Here is a 25,334-nt window from a genome sequence, read left to right as displayed (position 1 = left end):
GTACCCCACGGCGAACCTAATCACCGCACCTCACGCCCTCAACAAACACCACAATCTCGACCCCAAACACCTTTATTCATTCTAAAAAATCCACCACAACCCTTCGAAAACCCCTCCCACACCCATTAAAACACCAGATTTGGTGTGGTCGGCGTCGGGCGGTTTCAGTGGTGTGGCCGAGGAAGGTGTAGGTGGTGGTTGGTGGGGTGGGAGAGTTACTGAAGTTGTTGGTGTGGTGTTTAGTGGTTGAGGATATGGGGTAGCGTGGACAGGCGACGTCGCTGGTAGTGGTTGTGTCGATGTGGTGGGTGTAGGGTGTAGGTGGCAGTGGTTGACGGTGTGAGAGGGTGGTGGGTGTTGGTGGGAGTGGTGGAAATAGGGAGTAGGAGGAAGAAGGGATTATGGGGCTATGGGCTTACCCAAGGAGGGAGGGGTATGGATGAGAATGGTTTTGGGGGTATGAGTTACCCTTTCTTTGTGTCAAACAAACAACAACAAAAGGAATCAACCATTTTTATTCTCTTTCCTTTTCCTTATTCCCCCCAACCAAACGTAAAAGGATAAATAAATGATGGGACGTGAGGAATGTCCAATTTTTTTCTTTCTAAGCTAACTTATCGTGTACTTTTGCAGCAAACATCCTAAGAAAAACGTTATTTAATAGGAGTATATTAAAACGTGTGTAGTAGAGGTTGGATGTTACAAGAAATTTATGTAAATTTCGATGATAGATTGATATAGGCAAATGCATAAATTTAGCAAAATTTGTAGCGTGAGTCGGGAATTTATTATGATGGAATAAAATAGGCATGATTGCTCTTATAATGATAAAATTGAAGCGTCCATTTCATATAGGATTTTACCCCGTAATTTAGCTCTGTTATTGCACTTTAATAGTGTTTTTGTGAGCTAATATTGTGTTCTAGGTGTGTTGCTTGTATTTGTTGCATTTTGTAGGAAATTGAGCATTCGATAGCTTATTCCCGTCATTTTAGCAAATACCGGAGTTCACTAAGTTAAGGTTCTGTTTGGCAAAACTACCTGAAAAGGTAGCTGAAACCTGAAAATGTAGCTGAAAACTGAAAAGCTAACTGAAACTTGAAAAGGTAACTGATAAGGTAGCTGGAAATTAGGAGCTGATAAAGTAACTGATTATATAAAAATGTGTGGCAAACTAGCTGAAAAGTTAGCTGATTTTGGTAAAATGACGTAAAAGGATATGAAAATTATTTAATATTATAGAATAAAGGGGTACAAAATGGAAAATAAGTCATTTCAGGTGACATGATTTCTCAAATGCTACATGAGTAAGCATTTCATTTCGTGCACTTATTTGACCAAATAAGCTACTTGCCAAACACTTGCAAAAAAAATCGGGAAATTAAATTTTGGTCAAATAAAGCTACTTTTGGCCAAATAAAAACCTTTCACCGAAGTGTCGTGCTGAAATTTTAAGTGAAATCAAGATTTAAGCATGATGACAAATAAAAATTAGAGCCCAAATAAAGTTAAGAAGTCAAGCCCAAAAGAAAGTTCAAAGACCAAATCAATTGAGAAGTTTAGGATGCCAAATGATGCTCTAACTCCATTACCTACAGGGGCGAGGCCACTAAGGCCTTTGGTGTCGCAGCCGCTACACTAAAGGCGAAAAATTCGGTTAGAATTTTGTGATTTGCTACACCAAAATTTACTACTTTCACACTAATTATCTATACACTTTACCTTAAATATATATATTTTGCTACACCGAAATCAAAATCTTGGACTCGCCACTGATCACCTAAACCCCCAATCTCGATCACTTAAATTTCAAAGAGCGTGAAACATCGGTTCTTCACATTTTTGTACCAACTTTCATCTCTTCAGTCAACACTCCTAATGGGTCTCTAAAAAGGTAATCTTTTTGCTCGATTATTAACTTTTTAAATTTATATTCGAATTTATTCCTGCCCTTTTGATTAATTTGATGAATTAAGTTTAATTTATGATTCTGATTTAACATTATGCTAAAATTAATTCCCAATTGCGTTTATTTTTCTCATTAATTATCAAAATTTAATGGGTTTTTGATGATTTACCAGAATTATAAATCAATTTGGTAATTTCTGAAGAAGGCATTGGAATTTAGAGATATGATTAATTTAATCAAGCTGCTTAAACCCTCCAAATCACTTATTAATGGAGTTCCCAAGTGTATTAGAGGTAAATTTCGAATCTTTCTGTTTTAATTTAGGTTTTCTGTTTTAATCTTTCTGTTCTTGGCGCTATTTTCATCTTGGGTAATTCGGAAATAACCTATTTGTGTTGCCCTTAGCTCGCAATTTGCGGGAGCCATTGAGGCACTAGGGTAATGTAGGCGAGACTAGATTTTTATAATTATTATGACTGGTGTAGCTGAATTATTGTTACTTAAAGAACTTTTTTCCTTGTATGTTGAGAAAAATCATTTGAAATTAATTGTATGATAAAATGGGGAGAATGAGCTTGGGTGTTGAGAGTTCATGAATTCGATGTAATTTCATCGAAATCTCTTATACCCACCTTCAATTGCACTCAATTTGTTGAAGAGTGAGGAGTAGGGATTGGTGGCGGTTCTGAAGGTGAAAATGTATATTCAGCATTTTGCATCTTTTTTCATTTGGAGTAATTTTGGAGTGATGTTTTATATGGAAACTTACTGAGACCGAGTTACCTACAGAGGGGGAAAGAAAAATTGGGTGAAAATTTGTATTCTTTGTGTTGAAGGAAAATTTTAGTTAACCGGAGTCTGAAATGTTTGTTATGGTGTTTTGGCAGCCTCGCAACTTTCACTTCTTCATTCAATGCCAGACGCTTCCATTGAAGTTAGTTCTAAGGAGCAAGAAGTTGTAATTGCACTAGGGAGCAATGTAGGGGATAGGATAGATAATTTTGATCAAGCTTTGCAACTGATGAAAAAGTCGGACATAAATGTGACAAGGCATGGTTGCTTATATGAAACGGCCCCTGCCTATGTAACCGACCAGCCAGATTTTCTAAACTCGGCAGTGAGAGGGTTCACAAAACTCGAGCCTCATGAACTGTTAGGGGCACTTAAGAAAATCGAGAAGGATTTGGGCCGAACTGATGGATTAAGATATGGCCCTAGGCCTATTGACTTGGACATTCTTTTTTATGGGACTTCTAGCGTAAGCTCTGACAATCTTACTATTCCCCATGAGCGGATATGGGAAAGACCGTTTGTGATGGCCCCTTTGATGGATGTGCTTGGATCAAATATAGAAAACGACACGGTTGCAGCGTGGCATTCATTGTCGGGATTCACAGGTGGGTTATTGGAAGCGTGGGATAAACTCGGTGGGGAATCCCTCATTGGGAAGGATGGAATGAAGAGGGTATTGCCAGTTGGGAATAAATTGTGGGATTGGTCATGTAAAACTTCTATAATGGGGATTTTGAATTTGACCCCAGATAGTTTTAGTGATGGAGGAAAGTTTCAATCTGTGGAAAATGCAATTACTCAGGTCCGTCAAATGATTTCAGAAGGTGCTGATATAATTGATCTTGGTGCGCAATCAACAAGGCCGATGGCAACTTTGATTTCTTCCGAGGAAGAACTAGAAAGACTAATTCCAATCCTAGATGCAGTCAAGGACATGGTCGAAGAAGAAGGAAAATTTTTATCGGTCGACACTTTCTATTCAAAAGTTGCTTCCGAAGCAGTCAAGAAGGGAGCACATATAGTCAATGATGTCTCCGGAGGACAATTAGATCCAGAAATGTTCAATGTTATTGCGGACCTTAAAGTGCCTTATATAGCGATGCACATGAGAGGAAACCCGACTACTATGCAAAATCTCGAAAATTTAATCTACAAGGATGTATGCAAGCAAGTGGGATCAGAGTTGAGCTCCAGGGTCAAGGATGCGGAATCATCAGGTATACCTGCATGGAGGATAATTTCTGATCCTGGCGTTGGATTTTCAAAGAATACCAAGCAAAATTTAGAGATTCTAATGGGATTGAAAAGAATACGAAAAGAGATAGGGAAGACAAGTTTGGGGTTGGCTAACGGCCCTCTTCTTATCGGACCCTCGAGAAAGAGGTTTTTAGCAGAAATTTGTGATCGCCCTGTGGCAACAGAACGAGATCCTGCAACAGTGGCTGCTATAACTGCCGGAGTTTTGGGTGGTGCAAATATTGTTAGAGTGCATAATGTAAGGGATTGCAGAGATGCTGTTAGGCTATGTGATGCTATGCTTGAGAAAACTGGATCTTCTGCGTAACTTTTAGATTCTAAAAGGGATTCTTTTTAACTGATTTCCCTCGCAACATGTGCGTCTAAAACCTTCCCCTAAAACGATGATGAAGGAAGAAAGAGTACTTCTCCTGAATGACAAACCGGCAATCATCAGGAGAGTTGTGCTCAGCTGGTTCTTGCATACTGATGACTGTCCTTAAAGTTGGCATTTTGTACGCCTGATTGTTGCTCCTTAAACCCCGGGAAATTTTGGATTTGTATTTCTCATCTCATCACCAAGTTTTATCTATTCTCATCTACACCTTTATTTGATGTCTTGAAGATTCGAATAATTCTTTCTTCCCTCATTTTTATCGTCTCATTGATGGTCTGTGCAAAGACACGATACGACAGGCGATATGTCCATTTTCACCCTTACATAGGGGGTCTAACATTTTCTTTCAAGGAATTCTGGTGCTAAACTTTTATTGAGAGGTAAAGTTGTGATTTACCTAAAAATGAATGTGTATAAATTTGGCCTTTTTCTTCTTCTTCTTCTTTTGCTCGATAAGTAATTTTTTTTTCTTTTTTTTTTTTGACAGAGCGATAAGTAAATTAGGCTTGAACACGATGCGTAAAAATGTGTACTCTTTTTAACTTTTTTATGTACAGAAAGGAGTTTGTGTTACTGATGTCGTACCCATATCATGTGATACCAATATCAACAATATCATGGTATGTTCATACATACTTTTTGTAGTAGTCGAGATTTGTTCTAGAATATTACCGAACTAAAACAACATATTGTGTCTAAATTAGTTGAACCTACTCAGGCAACTCACCTCAATAAAACCGGTCTTAATTCTCGAAGAATTGAGGTTGTACAAACTTAAATTGATCTTAAACACATATCCGAAGTTCATATAACTTATCAATTACAAAGTACGGGGTATTATTTATTATTTTAGTATTAGAACTATTTATTTAAAATTTTATTTTTTATTGCTTTATAATTTTGCTTATAATTCAATTATCTAATTAGATCGTAATGAAATAAAATACTACCTCCTATTTCATATGTTGTTCCACTTTTTCTAATATATGTGAATAGATAAAGAATTAATTGAACTTGAGCCTTTAACCAAATTGGTCGCCGGCGATTTCAATTTTCAAGCCTAGTCTAAACTTGAGCTTAAATTTCCAAACCGATTTCAAACTAGAACTCAACCTCAAATCGACTCGATTACCTACTTAATTAAACCCTAACTAAACCCCTTCCATGAGAGTGAAACATCTTACTCCACCTTGGCATCTTACCATAAACTGTCCCGCATTTTAACAAACATTTACAAACTTTCATCTCTTCCGTCAATACACTCTAATGGGTCTCTAAAAAGGTAATGTATTTGCTCGATTTTTTTTAAATTAATCTTTGAATTTATTCATATGCCCTTTTGACTAATTTGATGATTTTTTATGTTTTAATTGTGATTCTAATTTAACATTATGCTAAAATTAATGCCCAGTTGTGTTTATTTCTGTCATTAATTATCAAAATTTAATGGGTTTTTGATGATTTACCAGAATTATAAATTAAATTGGTAAGTTGTGAAGAAAGCTTTGGAATTTAGAGACATGAGTAATTTAATCAAGCTGCTTAAACCCTCCAAATCACTTATTAATGGAGTTCCCAAGTGTATTAGAGGTAAAGCTCGAATCTTTCAGTTTTAATTTAGGTTTTCTGACTTTATTTTATACTCTCTGTTGATAATTTTGAATTATGAGGTAGTTCTGGCGCAATTTTCATCTTGGGTTATTCGAAAAAAAGCCTCTTTGTGTTGTCATTAGCCCGCAATTTAGGGGAGCCATTGAGGCACGGGGGTAATGTTGTTGTTTATTACGGAGTATTAGATTTGTATAATTTTTATTACTGTGTAGCTGAATTATTGAAGTTTAGGTAAGTTGTCTTCTTTAATGCTCGAAAAATCATTTGAAATTGAGTGTATGATTAAATTGGGGAGAATGGGTTTAGGTGTAGAGTTCATGAATTCGATATAATTAAGTTGTTTGATTGATATCTTGGATACCCATTTTTCAATTGCGCTGAATTTATTGAAGGGTCGAGGAGTAGGGGTTGGTGGCGGTCCTGGAGGTGAAAACATGTATGTTCAACATCTTGCATCTTTATACATTTTGAGAAGTTGTGGGGAATATTGTAATCGATAGAATGATACTGAATTACTGAGGCCAAGTTACATAAAGAGGGATAGACAAAGAATTGGCTGGAAAATTGCATTCTTTGTTATAAGCTGAAGGAATATTTTAGTTAACCGGAGTTTGAAAAGTGTGTTATTGTGTTTTGGCAGCCTCGCAACTTTCATTTCTTCATTCAGTGTCAGATGCATCCATTGAAGTTTGTTCTAAGGAGCAAGAAGTTTTAATTGGATTTGGTAGCAATCTAGGGGATAGGCTAAATAATATGGAACAAGCTTTGCAACTAATGAACAAATCAGGCATAAATGTGACAAGGCATGGTTGCTTATATGAGACGGGCCCTGCCAATACATCCAATCAGCCAAAGTTTTTAAATTCGGCAGTGAGAGGGTTCACAAAACTCGGGCCTCATGAACTGTTAGGGGTACTTAAGAAAATCGAGAGGGATTTAGGTCGAGCTGAAAAATATGGCCCTAGGCCTATGGACTTGGACATTCTTTTTTATGGGAGTTATAGAGTAAGCTCCGACAATCTTACTATTCCCCATGAGCGGATGTGGGCACGACCGTTTGTGATGGCCCCTTTAATTGATGTGCTTGGATATAATGTAGAAAACGACACTGTTGCATTGTGGCATTCATTGTCGCATTCATTGTCAAGGTTCTCAAGTGGGTTATTTGAAGAGTGGGATAAACTCGGCGGGGAGTCCCTCATTGGGAAGGATGGAATGATCAGGAGGGTATTGCCAGTTGGGAATAGATTATGGGATTGGTCATGTGGAACTTCTATAATGGGGATTTTGAATTTGGCCCCAGATAATTTTAGTGATGGAGGGAAGTTTCAATCTGTGGAAAATGCAATTACTCAGGTCCGTCAAATGATTGCAGAAGGTGCTGATATAATTGCTCTTGGTGCGCAATCAACAAGGCCGATGGCAACTTCGATTTCTTCCGAGGAAGAACTAGAAAGACTTATTCCAATCCTAGATGCAGTCAAGGACATGGTCGAAGAAGAAGGAAAATTTTTATCGGTGGACACTTTCTATTCAAAAGTTGCTTCCGAAGCAGTCAAGAAGGGAGCACATATAGTTAATGATGTCTCTGGAGGACAATTAGATCCCGAAATGTGCAACGTTATTGCGGGCCTTAAAGTGCCTTATATAGCGATGCACACGAGAGGAGACCCGACTACTATGCGAAATTCCGAAAATTTAAACTACGACGATGTATGTGAGCGAGTGGGATCGGAGTTGAGCTCCAGGGTCACGGGTGCAGAATCATCAGGTATACCTGCATGGAGGATAATTTCTGATCCTGGCGTTGGATTTTCAAAGAATACCAAGCAAAATTTAGAGATTCTAATGGGCTTGAAAAGAATACGAAAAGAGATAGGGAAGTCGAGTTTGGCCCTGGCTAACGGCCCTCTTCTAATTGGACCTTCGAGAAAGAGGTTTTTGGCAGAAATTTGTGATCGGCCTGTGGCAACAGAACGAGATCCTGTAACAGTGGCTGCTATAACTGCTGGAATTTTGGGTGGTGCAAATATTGTTAGAGTGCATAATGTAAGGGATTGCAGAGATGCTGTTATGCTATGTGATGCTATGCTTGAGAAAACAGGGCCGTCACCATACGTTCAGAGTGTACGAGGGATTCTTTTTAAAGATGTCCCTCAGAACATGTGCCTCTCAAACTTTCTTGTAAATACGATGATACAGGAAGAAAGAGTACGTCGCCATGCATCACAACCCGACAATCATCAGAGGAGTCGTGTTCAACAACTTCTTGCATACCGGTGAGCTTCCTACTTGTTGCTCCTTAAACGCTGTTTATGAGAGGGAGATTTCGGATTTGTATTTCTCCCTAATCACCTAGTTTTACTCTATTTTTGTAAAATGATGTGTAACTAAATTTGTTCTTATCTAGACTTTTATTCGAGTTTTACTTTTATTTTAAGTACTCGAATAATACTCTCTTCCCTCATTATAGTCATCTAATTGTTGGTGCTTGCGAAAGACACGATACGACAGGCGATATGTCCATTTTCCCCCTTCATCGGGTCTTTTAACATTTTTTTTTCAGGGAAATCTGGTGCTAAACTTTTATTGAGTGTAAAATTATGATCTACCTAAAAGAGAATAGGTCCAAATTTGGCTTTTTTTTTTCCTTTTTTTACAAGGAAATTAGGCTTGAACATGAAGCGTGAAATTAGGGTACATGCAATCATGCATCTCTACTCGTACATTTGTAAATGAGTCGGTGACGGAGTCAATTTTTTTAATGGTTCCTGATGCTAGCCCATACTTGCTCCGCCACTGACAAATGTATACTTTTAAGGTATTCCGTAACATTATCTTTTTACTTCGATTTTTCAAAAATGGTTTTACCTTTTAATTTTTATATTCGATTTAAATTCTAAGCTTTAGCTTTGATCTTCAAACCTACAAGTTTAGCTTGACTTTTGTAGTATGTTTCACCCCTTTTTGCTTTTCACTCTTATTTTTCTATATTTTCGCATATTGAGTTGTGCGATCATTCCGGGATGGTTCTGAAAGATGATTCTTGTCAACCACCTCAAATCATTTTGGGATTAAGGCACTTATGTTATTGATGTTGTTGTAATGTTGTATGTTTCTTGACAGTTACTAGAAAGTTGCTCAAGTAATTCAGATTGTGGTGCTGGTTTGTACTGTTTCAACTGTCGATATCCGAGGCCAAGGTTCTTTAATTCTAGATGTGTTAGATCAACTGCCACTAATCCATTCAAACTTGTGGTAATTGCTGCATTTCTGTCATTTTTATTTGATTTATTTTTCGGGTTATTTAGAATTGAGAGGTTGATTTTACAATGTTGATTATAAGGAATTGCATAAATGGTTTCACACATTGATTTTTGAGTACCATACCTTACAAAGATCTTGTTGAATTAATTGGCATAATTGTCTACTTGCAATCAGATTTGATTTTTGAGTAATGTTCTGTTATACCTCCTTTGTGTGCATTTCACGTATGCCTCGTGTTGCGAATTGATTTTAGGATGAACCATTCTCATGCCTCTAAACTGGATTATGTGTTCTTTTTGTGCTTAACCCTCTAAGTTTTAAACCCAAGACCTAACAATGTATGTCCGATCCTCGTGACGGACCGGAAAATACTTTATAGATATTAGGACCCTAGATATTAATAAGCAACATTTGTAGATTTTAATTTCTTAATACAATTATTAGGCAAAATGCACAGAAAAACTCTTATTTTCGATGTTGTGGATCCATAGAACACAGTTACTCATGGAAAATCCGCCAATGTGACCCTACCCAGCATACGCGGAAGGGTTTGAGGTACTGGTATATTGTTATGTAATCTGCTGTGGCAGAAAACTGAACAATTCTCCCAAATTGCTAAATTTGTACTATTGAACTGTAAGCAAAAGGGGAATGTTATAAACACGAAAGTGCGAAACGAGTCCGCTACAAGCTGATCTTTAAGAATCCAAAGTTCCAACTGTTACTTTGACAAATCAAGAAGACAGTCTTGCACAACAGCTAAATGTGAGCCTGTTACTTATATGGATTGTGTTACATTCATATCTATGACTCTGTCACTCAAACTGAGCTACAAGTGTTTAATTGTCGTGCCCGGTGTTTTTGAATTAAATTTCATGTTTTTGGCTTAAAATTACGTGTTGAGTCGTATCAGTTTTGTCGTGTTGACACATTACACAGCCGAAATGAAGTGTCAATATAAATACATATACATCTCAGTTTGTATAGAGTATATGTGATTGAAAGAGTACATTTACGATTAGAATGGTAATTGACATAGCTTGAGTTTTATCTGCAGAATGTTGTTCGAGCGCTGATGTATGGTTGTGCATGCCATTCTTTCGAAGGAAAATGTCATACCTGTACTGCATTGGTAAGCATCAAACTGCATCTTTAATTCAGGATTTACTGCAATTACTTTTTTCCGACAGGGTCACAAAATTTAATTTGACAGTCTTGAAAATTACTTTCAAAGTTACTCAAAAATCACTTACTTTAGCCCTTTTTTATGTACGAAGCAACGAGCCAACGATGCATGCAAGGAAATTGAAGCCTTTATGTCGAAGAATCCATCAGAAATTGTGCCATTAATCTTGGAAGACTGTCACTAAACCAAAAGGCCTTACTAGAGTTTTCAAGGAGCCGGGTTTGATGAAGTACTGGTTCCCTCTATCAAGGATGCCTATAAACGGCGGAGATTGGCCTTTTCCCGAACTTACTTGGAGCACAAAGAGGAAAAATAAAAAGTATTCCGAAAAATGATCAGTTATAGAAGTTGCAATGCTGCATTGCTGAAACCATTTACTCCATTTGGAGAAAGAGAGAGATTTATTTTTTCCACCAGATCCGAATATCCGATAATACACCATTCATAATTTCATATGTATTATTTACCAGTACATACATGTGTGGTAGAATGTTCACTAATTTTCATACTTATTATTTTAATATTAGAGTATTAAAACTCTCTTGGCACAATTATTTTTCAATAGTAAAAAAGCCTCTTAGCACAGTGTTGCACTTCGTAATAAACAAGCAAAAGTGCATAACATGCTCGACTCTATTCAAACTAATCTTAATCGAGCTGAGCTTTGATAATATTTATATTTTAAAATTATATTTATTTATTTCCAACATTTTATAATTTTTTCTTAATTAATTATATACTTTTAATAATAAAATAATAACTCAACCGATCCCAAACCAAGTTTTATCCTATTACCGAGCTAATCTTAAACTTCAATTTTGTAGAGTCCAACGAGTTTCCATACTTGAGCTTTGAGTTTCCAAAATGGTCATCAAGCTCATCCGAACTTGAACTCGAACTCAAACTCAAATCGGCTAGATTATGTACTTATTAAACCCTAAGTAAACCCCTTTCATGAGAGTGAAACATCGATACTTCACCTCGGCCAACTTTTACCATAAACTGTCTCACATTTTTACCAACTTTCATCTCTTCAATCAACACTCTAATGGGTCCTCTAAAAAGGTAATCTTTTTGCTCGAATTTTAACTTTTTTTAATTAGTATTCGAATTTATTCATTTGCCCTTTTCACTAATTTGATAATTCTTATGTTTTAATTGGCTAATTTGGTTAAAACTATGCTCAAAATTCAATGGGTTTTTGATGATTTACCAGAATTATAAATCAATTTGGTAATTTGTGAAGAAGGGATTGGAATTTAGAGATATGATTAATTTAATCAAGCTGCTTAAACCCTCCAAGTCAGTTATTAATGGAGTTCCCAAATGTATTAGAGGTAAAGTTCGAATCTTTTTGTTTTAATTTAGGTTTTCTGACTTTTTTTATACATTGTCTGTTGATCATTTGAATTATGAGGTAGTTCCCGCCGCAATTTTCATCTTGGGTTATTCGGAAAAATCCTCTTTGGGTTGTCCTTAGCTCGCAATTTACGGGAGCTATTGAGGCACTGGGTAAATGTTGTTTTTTGTTGTGCTGAATTATTGAAGTTTAGGGAAGTTGTTTTCTGTAATGCTAAAAAAATCATTTGAAATTGAGTGTATGATTAAAATGGGGAGAAAAATCATTTGAAATTCAATGGGTTTTTGATGATTTACCAGAATCATAAAAATTGTATTCTTTGTTATAAGTTGAAGGATTACTTTAGTTAACCGGAGTCTGAAATGTGTGTTATGGTGTTTTGGCAGCCTCACAATTTTCATTTCTTCATTCAATGTCGGATGCTTCCATTGAAGTTCGTTCTAAGGAGCAAGAAGTTGTAATTGGAGTAGGGAGCAATCTAGGGGACAGGCTAAATAATATTGATCAAGCAATGCAACTGATGAACAAATCAGGCATAAATGTGACAAGGAATAGTTGCTTATATGAGACGGGTCCTGCCAATGTAACGAAGCAGCCAAAGTTTTTAAGTTCGGCAGTGAGAGGGTTCACAAAACTCGGGCCTCATGAACTGTTAGGGGTACTTAAGAAAATCGAGAGGGATTTGGGTCGAACTGAAAAATATGGCCCTAGGACTATGGACTTGGACATTCTTTTTTATGGGAGTTATAGAGTAAGCTCCGACATTCTTACTATTCCCCATGAGCGGATGTGGGAACGACCGTTTGTAATGGCCCCTTTAATTGATTTGCTTGGATATAATATAGAAGATGACACGGTTGCATCGTGGCATTCGTTGTCGCATTCATTGTCGAGATTCACTGGTGGGTTATTTGAAGGGTGGGATAAACTCGGCGGGGAGTCCCTCATTGGGAAGGATGGAATGCTTAGGAGGGTATTGCCAGTTGGGAATAGATTGTGGGATTGGTCATGTAAAACTTCTATAATGGGGATTTTGAATTTGACCCCAGATAGTTTTAGTGATGGAGGGAAGTTTCAATCTGTGGAAAATGCAATTACTCAGGTCCGTCAAATGATTTCAGAAGGTGCTGATATAATTGATCTTGGTGCGCAATCAACAAGGCCGATGGCAACTTTGATTTCTCCCGAGGAAGAAGTAGAAAGACTAATTCCAATCCTAGATGCAGTCAAGGACATGGTCGAAGAAGAAGGGAAAATTTTATCGGTCGACACTTTCTATTCAAAAGTTGCTTCTGAAGCAGTCAAGAAGGGAGCACATATAGTCAATGATGTCTCTGGAGGACAATTAGATCCCGAAATGTTTAACGTTATTGCAGGCCTTAAAGTGCCTTATATAGCGATGCACATGAGAGGAGACCCGACTACTATGCAAAATCCCGAAAATTTAAACTACGACGATGTATGCAAGCAAGTGGGCTCAGAGTTGAGCTCCAGGGTCACGGGTGCGGAATTATCAGGTATACCTGCATGGAGGATAATTTCTGATCCCGGCGTTGGATTTTCAAAGAATACCAAGCAAAATTTAGAGATTTTAATGGGCTTGAAAAGAATACGAAAAGAGATAGGGAAGACGAGTTTGGCCCTGGCTAACAGCCCTATTCTAATCGGACCCTCGAGAAAGAGGTTTTTGGCAGAAATTTGTGATCGGCCTGTGGCAACAGAACGGGATCCTGCAACAGTGGCTGCTATAACTGCTGGAATTTTGGGTGGTGCAAATATTGTTAGAGTGCACAATGTAAGGGATTGCAGAGATGCTGTTAAGCTATGTGATGCTATGCTTGACAAAACAGAATCGTCATCCTCCCTTCAGCTTCTACAAGGGCTTCTTTTTAGAGATGTCCCTCAGAATCAGAACATGTGCCTCTCTAGAACTTTGCTCTAAAACGATGCTGAACGAATAGAGTACTTCCCGGTGAATGACAACCCCGACAATCATTAGGAGAGTCCTGTTCAGCAGCTTTTTGCATACTTGTCGCTCCTTAAACCTTGTTTATGAGAGGGAGATTTCGGATTTGTATTTCTCACCTAATCACCAAGTTTTGCTCATTTTTTGTATATTGATGTGAAACTAAATTGTTCTCATCTAAACCTTTATTCGATGTCTTGAGCACTCGAATAATACTCTCGTCCTTCTTGTGAATGCGAAAGACACGATACGACAGGTGATATGTCCATTTTCACTTTTACATGGGGTTTATTTTTTTTTCAAGGAAATCTGGTGCTAAACTTTTATTGAGTGTGAAATTATGATCTACCTTATAAAGAATAGGTCAAAATTAGGCTTAAACATAATACGTGAAAATGTGGACCATTTATTTTGTATAGAAAAGGAGTTAAAACTTAAAAGTCTGATATTTATAGTCTTGAAACCCATATCATAAATATCATGGTATAAGAGTCGAGATTATTTGTCCTATTTTTGTGTGTCATCTCGTGTTCCATTGTTTGTATTTTGTGACACAATGCCTCTCAAATAAACGATGTGTCAGAAGGAGAAAATAGTGAGACACGAGATAAGACACAAAATGTGAACGAGAATCTGATATTCCTATGAAGAAGAATATCCCATATGGTCCATGAACCCTCTATACCACACAGTTACATGTTCCTGTCAGTTGAATTTTCTGTTCACTTTATTTCTTCATTTTCTCTTTTCTTAAAAAAAAAAAATACCAATTTAATGTAACAGTTCAGAAATATGAGCAACAAATTAACTTAATCAGAAATTAATATTTATATTTATAAACTAAGATGGGTTCTAAAAGTGAATTATTTATGGTTGTATTTTGCTTAATCATCTTACAAAAATCTCTTGCTGTGTCTCCTTCTTGCTCTAACCATAACTGTAAGGTACATGCAACCATGCATCTCTACTCGTATATACGTAATTACGTAAATGAGTCAGTGGCGGAGTAAGGATTCAAATTTTGCATTAGTTGGTTATGTTTTTATATGTTGAATGGCAGTTACTAGAAAGTTGCTCAAGTAATTCAGATTGTGGTGCTGGTTTGTACTGTTTCAACTGTCGATATCCGAGGCCAAGGTTCTTCAATTCTAGATGTGTTAGATCAACTGCCACTAATCCATTCAAACTTTTGGTAATTGCTGCATTTCTGTCATTTTTATCTGATTTATTTTTCGGGTTCTTTAGAGTTGAAATGATGATTGTACAACCATTGATTTTTGAGTACTGGATTAACTGACATAATTATTTACTTGCAATCAAGTTTGATTTTTGAGTAATGATCTTGTTAAAACCGCGTATATGACCCCTTACCCATCATTTGCGGTTAAGGGATTGACTGGTAAACTGAATAATCTACTTTTGAGTCCTTGATTGCTAAATCCTGTACTGTTGAATTGTAAGCCAGGGTGAATGCTACAAATTTAAACTCTATCCCGAGTAATTCCGAATGTTTGGTAACTAGCCAAAACCGTCTGCAGTCTGGGAACTTGCATATGGTTGACATGAAATTTGAGAATTAGATAGCATTTTGCTTCAAATGCATGTATTATGTTTATATCTTCCTGCTTTTTTGTGCTTACAGAATAATTCACTGCCTTTCAACAAGTATGCATTCTTAACAACTCACAATTCCTTTGCTATCAAAGCCGATGTTGAAGAAGCCAAAGTTCCGACTGTCACTTTGACAAATCAAGAAGACAGTCTTACACAACAGCTAAATGTGAGTTTGTCGGGCCAGTATTTTGTGAATTAAATTTCATTTTTCTGGTTTAAAATCAAGTGTTGTGTCGTATCAGACGTTGTCCTGTCAACAGATGACACAGTAGAATGGTAATTGACAAAGCTTGAGTTTTATCTGCAGAACGGTGTTCGAGCACTGATGCTAGATACATATGACTACAACGGAGATGTATGGTTGTGCCATTCTTTCCAAGGAAAATGCCATGCCTTCACTGCATTTGTAAGCATCAACCTGCATCTGTAATTCAGGATTTACTGCAATACTTATATCCGACAGGGTCTAAAACTTTTTACAGTACCGTGTTTATTAAAACCAGTACTCAATTTGACAAAGTCTTGATAATTACTTTCACAGTTGTTTGAAAATCAGTTACTAATTACTATAGCCCTTTTCTATGCATGAAGCAACGAGCCATCGATGCATGCAAGGAGATTGAAGCCTTCATGTCGAAGAATCCATCAGAAATTGTGACATTAATCTTGGAAGACTATGTAACATCTCCAAAAGGCCTTACAAGAGTTTTCAGGGAGTCGGGTTTGATGAAGTACTGGTTTCCTCTATCAAGGATGCCTAAAAATGGCGGAGATTGGCCTTTGGTTAAGGATATGGTTGGTAAGAATCAGAGGCTTATTGTTTTCACCTCTGACAAGAGTAAGCAACAGAGTGAAGGAATCGCGTATCAGTGGGATTACATGGTTGAAAATCAATGTGAGTCTATAGCTCTTAATCCCTTCTGTTTAATCCGCCATACTCGTTAAACCTATATTTCTATTACAAATTTTGTACTATCTCTGAATACCATGTTTGCAGTTGGGAATCATGGAATGGAACGAGGGAAATGTCCAAAGCGAAATGAGTCGGCTACCTTGAACGATCGAACCAAATCATTGGTATTAGTAAACCATTTCAAGACAATTCCATTGAAGCTAACTGCATGTGAAGACAACTCCAAGGAACTCATTCAGATGCTTCAAACTTGTTATTTAGCTGCAGGTCACAGATGGGCTAACTTCGTCGCTGTTGATTACTACAAGGTCGCATTTACTTACCTTATAATTAGTTAATTACCGTATCTTCTGTATCATTTTTACCATAAGAACTTCATAATCAGTTAATCTTACACTGCATAACAGAGAAGTGATGGAGGAGGGGCATTCCAAGCAATAGATGTTCTGAATGGAGAGCTGATGTGCGGTTGCAGTGATGTTCATGCTTGTAAGGTAAATCTTTCGTTAAAAACTCAGCTAAACTAAACCGCTTGCAACGTTTTTGTCACAGCTCATTCGTTTGGTATTATTGTGTGATCATCATTAATGGGTAAAGTTGCGTAGCGCCATTTCATGTCGTGGTGTCAAGAACATGGTTGCAATCGTGTTAATTTTCAGCTCGATCATCATTTACCAGCAGCGTTACCTGATTACTACTGTTTCTAATGTGTGGTTTGTAATTTGCGTTACAGACTGGATCAACCGCAAGGCCAAGACACTGCAGAACTATCGCCAGCATTCTTTCATCTAACTCAACTGACTAATCTCAGATATAGTCAGTCATATATCGTCTGAACTTTTGATTAATGTTGGTGTGTTGATGGACTTCTAAGGATTTTGGACTTTCAGAGCTATAGAATCAAACGCCTATTTAAATCAGACTCGTTTAAAAGTATCTTGACTGAGCGTATTTCTTAGCATTAGAATCAGCAATTTTTATGAAATCTGCGTATTCTTTAGCTTAAAATATACAAACATAAGACGGAAATTAAGCTCTTCTACAAATGCTTTCAACCTCAGTTGGAAACCGTCTTTCACTAATGACTGTCTAGTAAAAATAACGACAGCTTTACATTGCAAAGGCTCATCGGAGAGAAGAGAAACTTTGGATCATGTACAAAGTAATGTGAAACTTCTTTCAGCTGCTTGACAAACATTGCAGGACTATTATTGCTGGCTGGAAGTAAGGATTCAATGAGTTTAGCTGTTTGAATCGTCCTGCGAAAACTGTGATCAGAGAATGCAGTTAGACATACATGAATTAATTCAGCACTGCAATTTAATTATTTTCGACAAACGCCAGTAACATTAAGAAAATGGATAGCATTGATGTGCTAAATACTAAAAACGACGCGATTAAATTATGTACCAGACCGTCTTAAGTTTTAAGACTGTCCTTTCATCTCTTTTCCGCTGTTTAGATTTCATGTAAACCTCTGTATTCTTTGTTCGAGCAGTTAACAAGTATGCCCTCCAAACAACAAAAGGCATATAAACAAAACAAAACAGAACAGAACAGAACAGCTACAATGTTTCTTATTTCAAGGGAGATGATGCATACCTTAATGCATTGACTGTCTTTTGGACCACCCGAAAATGAAGAAGCCACTCCATTTATTTATCCTGCTTCTCTTTCAGTTGAGAGCTTTTGTTGCTGAATCGTCTGAAGACGAGATGACAGCTGCAGCAAATTAAGGACGTTTCCACGGCCTATTTGAGTATCTCTTGTATCAGATTCCTTTAAAATGCCATCACCAGGACGATGCAGGTCTACTGAGGTGCTGATCATGTTGGGCTGCACATGATCAGCTTCCACCAAGTATGTTGCAGTTTCATGAAACCCTTTCTGAGCGGTATCTGTAAAAATATCTGGTGACGTGTTGAGCAGTGGACTTGAGGTACCATTGTGTAAATGAGATGACAGGAGAGAGAGAGCACGAGTAGTTTGCTGGACTGTAGACGAGTCAAGTTTTCTAGAAGTTGACACGCTGATGATATTGCCTTCGGCATTGCCCGGAATGTGTTTCATATTTTCTGCTACGGAATCTTCAGTTTTGACGTGATATGCCCATTTCGACGCTTCAAATATACCGGTGTCAACGGTAGTAGTAAACAGTGCTTCTGAAAACGTAATAAATAGGGAAAAGTTATTAAGGCTTGGTTCCTGCAAATTGCAGTAACAATAAAAGATAAAAATTCCAGATTTTGTGATCTTGCAAACAACCTTTTGTCTCACTGGGTTTGGAAGGGAACTGAGGCTTTCTCCGACGCTTATTATGTTCAGCAAGACGCTTACGACAACTACGTTTTCCATCATCAAATTCAACCAGAAAATGGAACCTGGAATATCAAATGCACTAGAAAGTGAATGAGCATATAATGCTGAAACTTTAAACCAGACGAAACAAAACACAGAGGGTCTCAGCTGTCAAGACTCAAGAGTAAGGTAACAGTCACAGACTAATGCTCAACATAGGTATCAATCACGATCCACAGAGATCGTATTTGACTTCAAGACAAGATGAACTGGAAATGCATTCATAACCAACTCCCCAGCCGAAAAAGAGGCCAAAAATTCCATCCCTTATGTTACTCAATAGATAACATGTCAGGATTTGATCACATACATAATGAAAAACCGTCCTAAAAGTTAAAACCTCTGTTGAAACCAATTCACTTCCAAAGATTTACTCACACGGCAACAGAGATAATGCGGTACCTTGGATTGAAAAGAGTTTACTACAGAGTATATGTTACTTCACAATCAAAGACGTGCAGCTGTATGTCAGTATTACGATGCAATTCAATTTAATCTAATTTCCAAAATCGAAAAAACAGGTGAATATTTGTGTACATAAAAAATGGACCATCAAGTAAACTTAGATGCAACATAGTAACTTCTGCTTACAAGGTATTAGTTGGAAGTTTTTCATCTCAGTAACATTAAGGTTACCTAACAATGGTCTATCTGAATACCACGAGGTCAATGTCCCAAAGGAGGTATCTAGCTCCCGGCTTAAAAAGTTAACTGAGCAGAAACAACGACGTGGACAGCTTCAACAAAAAAAATAAAAAACAAAGGCCATAGTTCCAAAGGACGCTTCTGTCTCCCGACTGATTAGCATAACTGAGCAGAGACATGTACACAAACAATTTAAACTCCAAATTTCACGGAATTGATCACACAAACATTAATTGTGTGCCTCCCAAAAAAATTCTGAAATTCCAAATATCTCAACTATCAATGCTCAAAATCACTGATGAAATGAAATGATAACTTTTTGCAAAAAAAAAAAAAATGCTTAAAATCACTAGTTTGAGTAGGTTCTTAGATCAGGCAATTGACCTTTCTTCGATTAAGTCCTTGAAATACGAAGTGAGAAACCAAGAGTAAACAAATGATTCATTAAAACGAAATTAACAGGCAGTACAGTATAATAAAGAAAATAAGTTAATCTAGATCAAAGATGAAAAGCAAGACCTGCTACATTGCTGACAAAACCGCTGCTCCATCCCGCTAACAATAACTCTAGCAGCCCTGGTATGCTCATTACAGACCTTATTCCTCTTGTAGTACCCTTTACAAGAACTGAGATCCTTACTGCAACCATGGACTTGACACCTAGGAGACTCAAGACACGACCTTGTTGAACGCGATTTCTTGACTCTAGGGGCTGACCTAAGCACATTATCTCCTAACAATTCACCATCTTTCCCAATTCCCCTATCTCCAAACCTACCCAACTTCAAATCAACGAGCGAAAAACTAAAACCCTTGTCATTAGATGCTACTACATTGTTATAATCAGTACTAATTTCATCAGAAAACCCGATTTCCATGAAATCGGGTCTCTCTAATTCTTGAGTGTGATCATCTAACAAGGGTTTGAATTCACAACCTATTAATTTGCTCTTATTATTATTATATTCATGAGTATCATATTGGAAATCAAAATCCTCAGATAAACATACATCCCAAGAATCCATTTTTACAAAACCAACCTGCAAAAAATTAATCAATACTGTAAAAAAAATTCATAATAATTAACCAAAGAAAGGTTAATTAAGAACTTCACAATAGTTTTACATTCTCAATTCAGATAAACAGTTAATAATCAGATGAATAAAAGGAACATAATGCAACAAGAAATGTACGGGTATTTTAATTAAAAACGTAAACAAATGATTGGGACGGAGGGAATAAGGATGTGCGAGTCCAAAATGAACTCAAACCCACCACATAAATCAAACTCTAAAACACATTTCCTTCGTCTCAGTCATTTATTTACGTTTGATTAAAATACCCTTTATAGCGAATATATAAGGTAAACAAATGACTGAGACGGAAATAGTAGTATAATGGAAAGTAGAGAAAGATGGGATTTTGACATACCAATACCTAACAGTAAGCAATGCAAATTGCAAAGTGGAGAAGCAGAGAACTACTAGAGAAGATTTGTTGTTATGAAGTTATTAAGGAAGGTTTTCATATAGTGAGGGTCAACATAGGCACATAGCAGTCTTTTTCAATGACATCATTCTTAAAAGTCAAGTACGGAGTAATTAGCATAAGTTATGTATTTTGTACTCCGTATTGTTTTATTGATGGGTTTGACTAGTATATTGCAATTAATAGATTTGTTTAAAGTTTTTGGTTTAAATTAATACTTTTGATTATTTGATCTTATTTGCAAAGGAGTTGATTTTCAAACTAATATATGGATATGTTGGATAAGCATATGATAAAAATAATAATTTAAACCTCAATATATTGTTTCAAATATGTTATTTATAGAGTATCTATTATCTTTTTCTAGTGACACATTGATATACGATCTTACTCACGCTATTGAATCTAAATTTCTTGATCCAATTCGGATGATCCTTTACCTCTTATCAACGAGAGCTAACAACATCCGATCCGATAATTTCATTACTTTTGTCTTATTAATTAGTTTTACGAGCTGTAATTAACTGACACAAATTGAAAGAATTAATTTCAATTCAATTTCAAAGAGATAATTATGCATACTAAGCCAATTAAGTGGATGAGTCTAATCTCAAATTAGGTGAGATTTCAACATCATTTATTTAAGGATAATATCCCATGGAGTCTTTTGTGTAGGTTAAGTACTTAAGGTTAAGGGGCCATAAGGACCACTTTTTGCTCTTTTGGAACATCCCATTTATGTTGCGAGTTAGAAACGGATGCATGTCCATTTCTTTGCATGGTCCACAGCTGAGCAAAGGTTTCATGTCTTAATTTACTGTCTATTCTCTCCGTCCCGGTCAATTGTTATTCTTTGATTTTAACGAAAAAGATCAAGAAAAGAGAATCAAATTGAGTGTGAAAGATCAAGTTACTCATCAGATGCGTTCCTAAAATAAAAAGGACGATAATTGACTGAGACACCCCAAATAAAATAGGATAACAAATAATCGAGACTGATGGAGTTTTTCTTTTTACGGTGGTCATTCCAATAGTTAAATAAAATTCCTTCTTTATTTTGTGAAAAAATTTATCTACTTGAATAATTGTAGATGTTACCACTTACTGGGACGGAAGAAGTACCATATTTTATGTGAAAAATTAAGAAAACAAAAGTAGATATCACACTGCTTTGGGCTTTCACCCTTCTGCAAGGAGGCTCAACTATAGTTGGGCCACAAACCCACAAGTTCGTCACAGAGCGATTATACGATATCTTGGGCCAATTAAACATGTTGAGTTTAAGAGTAATGGACTTTAAAAACTCAAGGTCATTAGATCCAAGATCCCTATACCCTTTGACTTCTCGTCAAGTCTAATAAGAGACGGTTTTATATTATAAAACGAACTCGAATAGAAAGAAGTAATATATATCATCGAGCTCGCCTTTTATAATCAATCAATGTCATGAGTTTTCGACAATCATTTTTCTCATAATATATTTTTTATTTTATCATTTTTAAAATTTTGTACGGGTGGTTAATAACTATCTACTCTAATATTATAAGAAAATATCGATCACAATTAACTTGTCTGAAAATCAATGTTAAATGAGGCCGTATAAATAGGATAAAGGAAATTTTCCCAAATTCCACGGTCTGGCCTACTTTCTCGCATTCAATTAGTTGTTTATATTTGATTAAAATACTCTCACAAAGAATAAATACGTAAAATAGTTGAAAGAGAGGAATTGAGAAAGTACCTAATTTAAAATGTTTAAAATTTTATATAGTACGTCGTACTTATTTGGGATGACACATCATAATAACAAGCATGAAGGTGCTTTTGTTCCAAACAATAAGTCAAAAGAAAATGTGACCACTTATAAATAATTTCACCATTCAAAGATGCTTGATTTACTAAAGTTAAAATTTGTTGGTGGGTCACTAATCAATAAATCTTGCCTCAATCTACTCATGTGATCTTGAATTTGACACTTCTATGTTTTCACCAATCCTTTTTTTCCACTTTTATTTGATTTTTACAGATTATATGACATATATATATATATATATATATATATATATATATATATATATATATATATATATATATATATATAGTACGAGTAGGGGTGTTAACGAGCCCGAGCTTGGCCTTGCTCGGCTTGTGCTCATAAAGTAAAACTCGAGTTTGAGCCGATTTCAAGCTTGAAAAAATTGTGCTCGTTATCAAGCTTGCGAGCTTTAATGTGAGCTCGAACCAAACTCGAGCTCAACTCGAGCCTATATATAATTGTTGAATTGTCGTTTTTTCTCTCTCGATATGTTCAATAACAAGGCTCGAAAGTTTTATACAAATATTGGAAAATCAATAAGACATTTTTGATATGTGTGGTACAAATATATAATCATGACAAAATATTTTTATAAAATATGAGTAATATCGTCTCATCTAACTACACAAGTTTGAGCCGCTCGATCACAAGCTTTTCGAGCCGAGCCAACGTTTGCTCAGCTGGACTCGTTAAGCTCTCGAGCCGAGTCCGAGCCCGAGCCGAGCTCGAGTTGCTCGCGAGCTGTCTCGTCTCATTAACAGCCCTAGGTACAAGTATAATAGTGTCTCGTGTTATAATGGTTAAAGTCGATATTAATCGACTTAAAAATACTCCGTATAAATAAATGAGATAAGTTAGGATTAAAACGAGCTTTAAAACGAAGTCTTAGTATGCAACATTATTAGAATTTTGAGATGAAGATATTGATCGACTACATAATCGTGGTAACGTACCACTTCGAATCCAGACTAAACTAGTTGTTACAAACGAACCCAAGCATTTCATATTTCCATTATCAACATAACACAAAACTCTTGCATCAAGTTACACTAATTAGAAACAAATACAAAACCAATAGATACTACTACTATGCTATTATCAAAACCATTACAACAAGAAATCCATTCAAACCAATCTCCCTCTCATCTACATACACATCCATTACATCTTAAGAAAAAAGAGATAAAATTATCTGTCCCATTTTCGTGTCCCATCTTCTGTCCTATTTTGATCATGGAAAAGACCGTGTAAATCACATTACATAAATAATGACATGTCAGAAGCTAAAGGGATGAGACACAAGATGGAATACGAAAGTGGAACAGATGATCCATTCTTAAAAACAAAAACAAAATACTTAAATTAACCATGGTTAATGTTTAAGTGATCCATTAGTACTTGTAATTGTTGTTGAAGGTCTCTTGATGTTATCCAAATGAGTAGTTTCATAAACAGGCAAACCACTTGAACAAAACTCAAAATCATAATCAATTTTAAGCTCAAAAAGATCAGAACTTTCATCACTTTCTGCACCATCATCAACTTCTTCATTAAACTTCTTAATTATTTCTCTTTTCTTCTCTTGATAATCACCATGATTAACACTATTTCCATAATTCTTTGCTTTTTCAACAATCCCGTTTTTGTTACCCTTGATTTTATCATCCTTAAGATTAACATTATTCCCATTTTCATGAATCTTGTACTTAGACAAAGTTGCTAAAACTTGTTTGTAATCAACAAAACTCTTGGCATTTTGGTAAGGTTTTGTAGAAGAGCTCATAGTATAAGAAGGTGGTGTTCTAAACCCTAAATTTGAAGAATCATCCATGGATTTTGCATCAACAACAACATTATTATTTGTCGACCGAATATAGCTCATGCTACTCCTCCTCTTCCTTCTACCACTAGGGCTTTCATCTTCATCTTTCATAGATTGTGTTGATTTTGTTTGTTTTTTCTTTTTCGACGTCATAATTGTTTGGTTAAAAATCGAGTTTAAAAAATGAGCTATCTTACCACCCGGCGAACTTGGTTGCTTGTGTTTCTTCTTTTCTTCGCGGTGTTGTTGTTGTTGTTGTAGTTGTTGTGAAATTGTGTAGTTTTGATGATATTGTTTGTAGTAATGTTGATGTTGTTGTTGTTTTAAGGAGGGTAGGTCTAAGCTAGCCCTACCTTGCCTTAAATACCCTTGTTGTCTACCATCTTTGATTACTATCTCTTCACTCCCTACAAGGGCATTGTTGTCATTGTAGTCAGAGAAGTACCGTGCGGCTTCAAAGACGTCAAGCTCACCGGAGTCGTCTCGTTGGTGAGGAGGCTTCTTGTAAGCTGGAAGACTTGTTGTGGACATGGTTGATGTTTATGAGGTTGTTTTATGGAGTATGGCCTTTAAGGGGATTTTGTAAGGAGGGAGTCAATGGATTTGAAATGATTGTGTGTAATGAGAATTGAGATGAGTGCTTTATAAGACAAAATTTTTTAGTAGTGCTTCTCATTTTTCAATACTTATTCTGTCTAATTGTATAAATAATTTATACAATTAGAAATATAATTTTGTTGTAATTAAAACTGAATAAGTATGCTCCTTTATTAAATAATATCTGCAAAATATGAATAAAACCGTTAAGAAGATTTTACATTTTAACTCATGCAAAAGTATATTCACTATCTACGGCAACACTATTCATCACAATTTGTATCCTTCCTATTATTTTCTCTCAACGATCTAAATATTATCCTGAAAACTTTAAGTAATAGATAGTGATGTGTAATT

General features: G+C 36.2%; 6 protein-coding genes across 8 annotated transcripts; 4 read left to right on the top strand and 2 right to left on the bottom strand.

The window, feature by feature from the left end:
* The first annotated feature begins 1,620 nt into the window (after positions 1-1,620).
* LOC141598874 (folate synthesis bifunctional protein, mitochondrial-like) lies at positions 1,621-5,000 on the top strand. 2 transcript variants are annotated; one of them, XR_012523652.1, is made up of 4 exons: positions 1,621-1,894; positions 2,082-2,202; positions 2,797-4,743; positions 4,831-5,000. XR_012523652.1 is itself a non-coding variant. In XM_074418687.1 (3 exons), the coding sequence occupies exons 2-3, from the start codon at positions 2,133-2,135 to the stop codon at positions 4,263-4,265; spliced, it is 1,539 nt and encodes a 512-aa protein (XP_074274788.1). In that variant the 5' UTR covers positions 1,621-1,894; positions 2,082-2,132; the 3' UTR covers positions 4,266-4,773. The 2 variants fall into 2 exon arrangements, 1 of the variants encoding a protein (XP_074274788.1); XM_074418687.1 differs by lacking the exon at positions 4,831-5,000 and having other exon boundaries at positions 2,797-4,773.
* A 481-nt stretch (positions 5,001-5,481) lies between these two features.
* LOC141598872 (folate synthesis bifunctional protein, mitochondrial-like) lies at positions 5,482-9,202 on the top strand. The gene is made up of 4 exons (XM_074418685.1): positions 5,482-5,616; positions 5,804-5,924; positions 6,586-8,224; positions 9,072-9,202. Exons 2-4 carry the CDS (start codon positions 5,855-5,857, stop codon positions 9,076-9,078), a joined length of 1,716 nt encoding a protein of 571 aa, XP_074274786.1. The 5' UTR covers positions 5,482-5,616; positions 5,804-5,854; the 3' UTR covers positions 9,079-9,202.
* A 2,213-nt stretch (positions 9,203-11,415) lies between these two features.
* On the top strand, positions 11,416-17,205 carry LOC141598873 (folate synthesis bifunctional protein, mitochondrial-like). The gene is made up of 10 exons (XM_074418686.1): positions 11,416-11,463; positions 11,615-11,735; positions 12,145-13,980; positions 14,785-14,916; positions 15,367-15,504; positions 15,646-15,744; positions 15,930-16,233; positions 16,336-16,559; positions 16,659-16,745; positions 16,985-17,205. Exons 2-3 carry the CDS (start codon positions 11,666-11,668, stop codon positions 13,698-13,700), a joined length of 1,626 nt encoding a protein of 541 aa, XP_074274787.1. The 5' UTR covers positions 11,416-11,463; positions 11,615-11,665; the 3' UTR covers positions 13,701-13,980; positions 14,785-14,916; positions 15,367-15,504; positions 15,646-15,744; positions 15,930-16,233; positions 16,336-16,559; positions 16,659-16,745; positions 16,985-17,205.
* LOC141598875 (PI-PLC X domain-containing protein At5g67130-like) lies at positions 14,388-17,205 on the top strand. Its single transcript, XM_074418688.1, has 8 exons — positions 14,388-14,668; positions 14,785-14,916; positions 15,367-15,504; positions 15,646-15,744; positions 15,930-16,233; positions 16,336-16,559; positions 16,659-16,745; positions 16,985-17,205. Exons 1-8 carry the CDS (start codon positions 14,570-14,572, stop codon positions 17,054-17,056), a joined length of 1,155 nt encoding a protein of 384 aa, XP_074274789.1. The 5' UTR covers positions 14,388-14,569; the 3' UTR covers positions 17,057-17,205.
* Positions 17,206-17,305: 100 nt separating this feature from the next.
* On the bottom strand, positions 17,306-20,504 carry LOC141598876 (squamosa promoter-binding-like protein 6). 2 transcript variants are annotated; one of them, XR_012523653.1, is made up of 4 exons: positions 19,774-20,504; positions 18,517-18,632; positions 17,854-18,413; positions 17,306-17,519 (listed from the first exon to the last, which is right to left on the bottom strand). XR_012523653.1 is itself a non-coding variant. In XM_074418689.1 (3 exons), exons 1-3 carry the CDS (start codon positions 20,277-20,279, stop codon positions 17,911-17,913), a joined length of 1,125 nt encoding a protein of 374 aa, XP_074274790.1. In that variant the 5' UTR covers positions 20,280-20,504; the 3' UTR covers positions 17,306-17,910. The 2 variants fall into 2 exon arrangements, 1 of the variants encoding a protein (XP_074274790.1); XM_074418689.1 differs by having other exon boundaries at positions 17,306-18,413.
* Positions 20,505-23,594: 3,090 nt separating this feature from the next.
* LOC141598871 (protein BIG GRAIN 1-like E) lies at positions 23,595-25,071 on the bottom strand. Its single transcript, XM_074418684.1, has one exon. It carries the CDS (start codon positions 24,909-24,911, stop codon positions 23,931-23,933), a length of 981 nt encoding a protein of 326 aa, XP_074274785.1. The 5' UTR covers positions 24,912-25,071; the 3' UTR covers positions 23,595-23,930.
* Positions 25,072-25,334: the final 263 nt, after the last annotated feature.

Source organism: Silene latifolia, chromosome 9 (assembly GCF_048544455.1).
Source record: "Silene latifolia isolate original U9 population chromosome 9, ASM4854445v1, whole genome shotgun sequence".
NCBI lineage: Eukaryota > Viridiplantae > Streptophyta > Magnoliopsida > Caryophyllales > Caryophyllaceae > Silene > Silene latifolia.
The sequence above is the reverse complement of the archived record's forward strand: the minus strand, read 5'-3'. Positions and strand labels throughout refer to the sequence as shown.

Coding starts and splice junctions, on each gene's coding strand:
- LOC141598875 (XM_074418688.1), top strand. CDS start 14,570: ATGGGTTCTAAAAGTGAATTATTTATGGTTGTATTTTGCTTAATCATC. Junction 15,505..15,645: donor GTCTTACACAACAGCTAAAT/GTGAGTTTGTCG, acceptor TTTTATCTGCAG/AACGGTGTTCGAGCACTGAT. Junction 16,234..16,335: donor TTACATGGTTGAAAATCAAT/GTGAGTCTATAG, acceptor CCATGTTTGCAG/TTGGGAATCATGGAATGGAA.
- LOC141598874 (XM_074418687.1), top strand. CDS start 2,133: ATGATTAATTTAATCAAGCTGCTTAAACCCTCCAAATCACTTATTAAT. Junction 2,203..2,796: donor AGTTCCCAAGTGTATTAGAG/GTAAATTTCGAA, acceptor GTGTTTTGGCAG/CCTCGCAACTTTCACTTCTT.
- LOC141598872 (XM_074418685.1), top strand. CDS start 5,855: ATGAGTAATTTAATCAAGCTGCTTAAACCCTCCAAATCACTTATTAAT. Junction 5,925..6,585: donor AGTTCCCAAGTGTATTAGAG/GTAAAGCTCGAA, acceptor GTGTTTTGGCAG/CCTCGCAACTTTCATTTCTT.
- LOC141598876 (XM_074418689.1), bottom strand. CDS start 20,279: ATGGATTCTTGGGATGTATGTTTATCTGAGGATTTTGATTTCCAATAT. Junction 18,633..19,773: donor TTTTGTCAGCAATGTAGCAG/GTCTTGCTTTTC, acceptor TTGATATTCCAG/GTTCCATTTTCTGGTTGAAT. Junction 18,414..18,516: donor CAAACCCAGTGAGACAAAAG/GTTGTTTGCAAG, acceptor TTACGTTTTCAG/AAGCACTGTTTACTACTACC.
- LOC141598873 (XM_074418686.1), top strand. CDS start 11,666: ATGATTAATTTAATCAAGCTGCTTAAACCCTCCAAGTCAGTTATTAAT. Junction 11,736..12,144: donor AGTTCCCAAATGTATTAGAG/GTAAAGTTCGAA, acceptor GTGTTTTGGCAG/CCTCACAATTTTCATTTCTT.
- LOC141598871 (XM_074418684.1), bottom strand. CDS start 24,911: ATGTCCACAACAAGTCTTCCAGCTTACAAGAAGCCTCCTCACCAACGA.